The following is a 5,596-nucleotide window of genomic DNA, read 5'->3' on the forward strand; positions in this document are numbered from 1 at the left end:
ATGTGTCCTTACTCGATATTTGCGCTCGCGCCCCTCGAAGGGATATACGAGAGGGTAGGCAATCAACCCTGGCTCTTTTCCAGCTGCAAACCAGTCAATTATCTGATGAATTACTTCTTCATTGAGGTAAGTGGTAGAGTTAATATGCAGAATATTCGCACTCTCACATTTTGTTCGCAATCGGTGGCTTTCAGATTCGGATAGGGCATTTAGATCCACTTTTATAATCTCGTCGAATATACCGGCCTTTTTTCCAAACTCAAGAGCCGATGCACTTACATCTACGCCAACAGTCTCTACTGGAAATGTTCTGGGCTTGATAAGCTGATAACACGTCGTCTCAGATGCCCACGTTTTTGCAAAGTCCTGCAAATCAAACACTATACTGAACTATTACATTCTATAAACAATTATAATTTCAATACGAGGCCAAACTGTGCACTGGATAGGAGCACAATTTTGTGTCTGTATGTTCCTGGATTCCAGAGACAAGTCTTTAAAATTTTGTCGAAACGATCAAAGAGAAGGAAAGAACAAAAGAAGAACAAAGGGAGCGTCCTTGTTGCGGAATCCGCTTACAATACACAAAATGCACAGTTTGGCCTCGTAATGTTGAAGACAAATAATGAAACGTTTAGGTACAAATGGGTAGAAAAAGGACCTCTTGATAGTAGGCATTGGTGTATGATAGTGTATCATTTCCATAGCAGCAGAGTACGTCCAGGAACTTCAGGGGCTTTTTCAGAGCTGTAGCCCATTTCTCGAAGATAGGGAGTAGATTTCTTTCGCAGTGCTTGGCTATAAACTCGTTTCGTTCCACCAACTGTCCGTTCTTCATCAACTAAATTTTAGTGCAAGTTTTTCATCCTATTTCTGAAGTGCCAAAAACAAGTGCTTTGAGTATAGTTTTTTGCTCTATAAATGCTCACTCGTTTACAAACAATTTTTGACCAAAATTCAAAAAAATATCCACAAGATATTGGTGCCATGAATTGCTGCCATACTGGTGCCATGAATTGCTGCCATACTGGTGCCAGAATTTAAAAATTTGCTGTCAACCTTGAAATAGACTAATTGAGATTAGACTAATTGAGAAATGGCAGAGAAAGCAATCTCATCTACTATTTATACAAAACAAACAGCTTGGATCAGGGTGAAGCTCTGAATGTTTCGACTGCTTTTGGACTAGTGTCCATTTTAAAGAAAAAAGAACAAAGTTAGAAAAAAAACTAAATATATTTTCTATGAAAAGCATCCACTTTTTTATGAAAACCATCCACCCACACGCTCGCTAAGTTGAGTAAAAAAGGATTTAGTTTGCAAATAACAAAGTGATAAGTACAACAAATAGCATGCCTCAAATGAGTTTAGAAGGTTTTCTAAGCCGGGTTAAAATTCCACTTACGCGTTAGCAACACGAACTTATATCACACATTATTAGGACTAAACTGGCAATCAGTAGAAACTTTGAGCCATTTGCTATCATTGATCAAAGGTGAACTATATATTTTGTATATTTAGGCTCAAGACAGCAATACCATTTCAAATAGTGTTAAAAAAAATCCCGTCAAAAATTGATAATTGAAGAGTCGAACTTGTCCGGAGAAAAAAACAGCCTTGTGCAAAACTATTCGTTTGCTAGTAAAATTGCCCCAATTCAACTTGTCTCAGCTTATTTTGTCCGACACCAGCTTTCCCCACAAGTCAAAATGTTATTTTGTCTCATATAAAAAACGTTTAAAGTTTGCCACAGATTCTTTGATATTCTCGTAGAACAAAAGTCAGCATAGTTGTGAAAGGCCTTCTTGGTGAAAAAAAAAACAATTTTAAACAAAATGCGGAATCAATAAAACATGCGCTGAACGAACATGAGTTTAAAACATGCATAAGCAAAGTGAAAACCGCAAAACTTCAACCAATTAAAATTCCAGGTTTTCAATTCGAGTTAATTTTTCTAATTTTGTAAACTCACTTGGCTCAGGTGTTAGTACACAACACTAATAGTCAAAAGTTCAGGATTTCCAAATTCGGAGAATCCAATAATTTTAAATTACAACAATAAAACGGAGAAACGCAGGTACTTCCCCATTCCAAAACTGCTGATAATGGGTATGGGAAAGAGCGGGGTGAGAAAAAAGAGCAAAACTATTAGCAAAAGAGCAGTACTTGCCTCAATCATCCTCCAGTATATGAGCTCTCTACGGTGATTATAACGGTACGAAGTGATGACTTTTTAAAAATCAATCCAAATTGCAACAAATTGCCGACAATTTAAATAAGTTTATGCCGGCACATGATGATTTACGAAAATATTAATTAAGCTATGCCACATCAATAATCAACAACAAGATCTTTGTTAAAATTACAGGAAGTGTTTTGGATTTTTACATGCATATCGTGATGCTTCGTCTGGCCCTGGTTCTGCGTCCTTCCCATATCCTTGAAATTATAGCCTGTATATAGCGTTAATAGCGTTGATTGCGGATTATAGTCAAAATCTTGCATCTAAATAACAATAATCTTGGCTTAGATGAAAACTGAGGCTCAACTTATACCATTTTGAGTTATTTTCTCTTCTTATCTCCAAACAATCTCAGTTTACCATTAGCGTTTGCCGGTCTAAAAATTAATCGATTTGAAAAAAAAACAATCAACTAGAAGTTTTATTTGTGGGAAAGAACGGCATAGGACAAATTGTCAGATAGGGCAGTCTGGGACAAAATTTTTTTTAATGTGCGGCAATTTAGTATAGGGCAAGCTAGCATGGGCCATTTGTCCTGGTTCAAATAGTCCTGACACCAAATATACTGTCACCTTATAAAAATCCTAGGCTAAGTTTTGTACTACCGTGAAATGTAATTTTGAACACAAGAAGAGCGATGTTTCTTCAATTTTTGCACGGTTTCCTTAAAAACTACAAAAAAATTGAGAATCGAAATCAGTTACCCTTACATTACAAAATACGGTACGTTTGCAATTCGTTTTCATCAGATGGCTCAAACTAAAAGTGTGCAAGTTTTTTTTAATCTAATTTTACTGATTTTTTCTGAAATACCAAAAATTATATTAAAATTAAAATTCAGATGAGAAGCAAGTTTTTTGTTACTGTGCACCACTTTACTCCAACTACTTCATTTGCACTGATTTCTTGACTCTTTTTCGCAACAAATCAAAACAGCAATGTTTGCAACAGAACTTAAGTTATTACTTTCGCTTATGGACCAAAAAACTTGATTGTGAAAGATAAGTAAAAATGTGTAATTTTATTCACGAGAATAATATGTCAGTCCACAATTGGCTCTTCAATTAGTTTTGAATAGGCTGGCCAAATTTGGTGCTTCAATTTTTACCGAAAACTTGTCCCAAAAAATTTTTAGCTTTTGTAATATTTAAAAATAAAAATGATGTTTTTGTATACAATTCTATAGACTGCGCTCATTCATCCGGTTTCAAGTTGATAGAATAATAGAAATTAACTTCAAGAATTGATGAAACAGATGCATGTTTTGATCGTGATCGAGGTATGTGAAGACCGTGCTAGAGTTATGTTTCGACCTTGCTCGAACCAAACTCCTGTCTGGACTATTCATTTTCAGCCGAGCGCTGACACGTCCTCGAGGTTGAATGTCGAAACATAAAGTGAGCATCTCGACCCGAGCGAGGAGTTTGTGGTGTGTTAGAGGGATCAGTAAATAAGCGCAGCTTTCTAGCAATTAACATGACGAAATACTTCCATTGCATTTAGTCATATTTTGGAGAATAATTGTTCTAAAATTTTTACTGAAATGAGCAAAAAAGTCTCTCGACATTGAGAAAGATAATAAATTGGCCTGGGATCGTAAGCTAACCTCTTGGTAGTATCGAGTGCAGTCTACGTGAGTGTATTCTGACGAAAAGTCCCGTTTTCTGTCCAAATTATCTTTGCTGGGGCTGGCCATCGTTTTGAAGCGGAGCAAACGGCAACTTGAGAAAAATAAATGGTATGGTTTAGAATTGGTGACTGTAATAGGAAAATTTTTTCAAAACATTTACGCTCAATATACAGATGAGAAAATTTGTGGCAAATGCTATTTTTAGCTTTTCCATAGGATTGATCACACAAAACGTACTCTAACAACAAATTTGCTGTGACCTACCGTAGAATGCCCTCCCCAAGCATGAATTATTTCTGAAAAAAAATTCTGTATAAAATAAGCATTTCCTACAAACAAGCAAAAAAAAATATTTTCTTCTGCCTAAAACGACTTGAGCGGGCGGATTGTACAGTTGATCCGAAATTCATTGTAGCTAAATTTTCCACCTACAACAATTATTTATAGTTTTCAGAAAATTAAACTTTTAATAATTGACACAGAGGGATCAACTGCACAAAAAAATCATCTCTCTAAAGTGACCTGCTTGAATAATCATTCTCTGGAAATCTACATCAGCGCTGATTTCAATCGGACAATCGAAGTAAGATGGAAAAAAAACTTTAAACTCTGAAGTGATATTTCGCAAAAAAAAAACATTTATCCAAGTAGTTCTGTTTTCCCGTTAGTTTGAATCAGCTCCGTGTTAACTTTGATAATTAAATTGTTATGAACGTGAATTTCAAACTAATTCTCACCTGTTTTGATTTAGGTGACGTTTCTAGTGGAAATTATTTGTTCGTTTCTTTATAGGGCTGGTTATTCTTTATTAACTAGGTACCATAGGGGGGGGGGGGGGGCTATTTAAATGTTTATTTTATTTGATTATTACTAAAAAAAGTTACTGGTTTTTTCTGACCTCTTTTGATTTGAGGGTGGATCGATGGTACAGTTGATGCTTTTCACCAGATGCACTTTAAAGTGGCCAATATGAAGAAATAAGATATAGTGAATGTTCGTTCTTTAGCTTAACGGTTTAGTAGTAGTAGTAGTAAAAGACTTTAATTCCATTGGTGGATACAGGATTAATATAAATATTGAATGAACTTACGATCGACAATTTTTACAAAAACATTTGACAAAGAATGTGCATGATCTGTTTATATCAAACAAAGTTGAAGTTTTAAGCAGTAAAAATTTATTCAGTTTTGATTTGAACATTCCCAGGGGCATGTCGAAAGATATAATTTTCAGACGCAGAAGTTCATTGGCAGCACGGGGAGCTCGTACAAAGAAGTTATCGTCAGTTTTCAATTTCCTCGTGTTCGGTATGACGAATAGGCCACTCGTAGCGGAACGCGTAGGAAGCGAGCTGGTTGCACTTTTGCAGTCAACATCAATAACATTGTTATGGAGCTTCCAAAGTAGAAGAATTTCAACTCTAATCAATACATAGCTAATTGGAAGCATATTCAGATTTAGTAGCCCTGAAACATACGATGAACATTTCTTGATCCATCTTAGAACTTTGTACTGGAACAGTTCAAGCTGATGTAATAGTGTCAAAGAAGGGCACCATGCAGGAGCACCGTAAAGTAAGATTGACAGAATGAGAGTATTGTAAAGTAACTTTTTTCGACTGCAGGATACCGAGAAAGGAATATTTCGTTTCAGAAAATAAAACAATCTGGAACATTTTATCAACTTAGTATTCAGATGGGATTTCCAGGAAAGATTGTTGGAGA

General features: G+C 35.7%; 1 protein-coding gene across 1 annotated transcript in view; it reads right to left on the reverse strand.

Annotated features, from left to right (window-relative positions):
- LOC134853508 (uncharacterized) overlaps nucleotides 1-4,808 on the reverse strand; it is a 15,232-nt gene extending 10,424 nt beyond the window's left edge. The window contains exons 1-5 of the mRNA XM_063869507.1: nucleotides 4,771-4,808; nucleotides 4,137-4,168; nucleotides 3,849-3,963; nucleotides 662-841; nucleotides 13-366 (exon numbers count right to left, since the gene is read on the reverse strand). Of these exons, the coding sequence (XP_063725577.1) occupies nucleotides 13-366; nucleotides 662-841; nucleotides 3,849-3,963; nucleotides 4,137-4,159 (672 nt within the window). The 5' untranslated portion in view covers nucleotides 4,160-4,168; nucleotides 4,771-4,808. The remainder of the gene's footprint in view (nucleotides 1-12; nucleotides 367-661; nucleotides 842-3,848; nucleotides 3,964-4,136; nucleotides 4,169-4,770) is intronic.
- Between the last annotated feature and the right edge of the window lie 788 nt (nucleotides 4,809-5,596).

The sequence above is a fragment of the Symsagittifera roscoffensis genome, chromosome 8, assembly GCF_963678635.1.
Source record: "Symsagittifera roscoffensis chromosome 8, txSymRosc1.1, whole genome shotgun sequence".
NCBI lineage: Eukaryota > Metazoa > Xenacoelomorpha > Acoela > Convolutidae > Symsagittifera > Symsagittifera roscoffensis.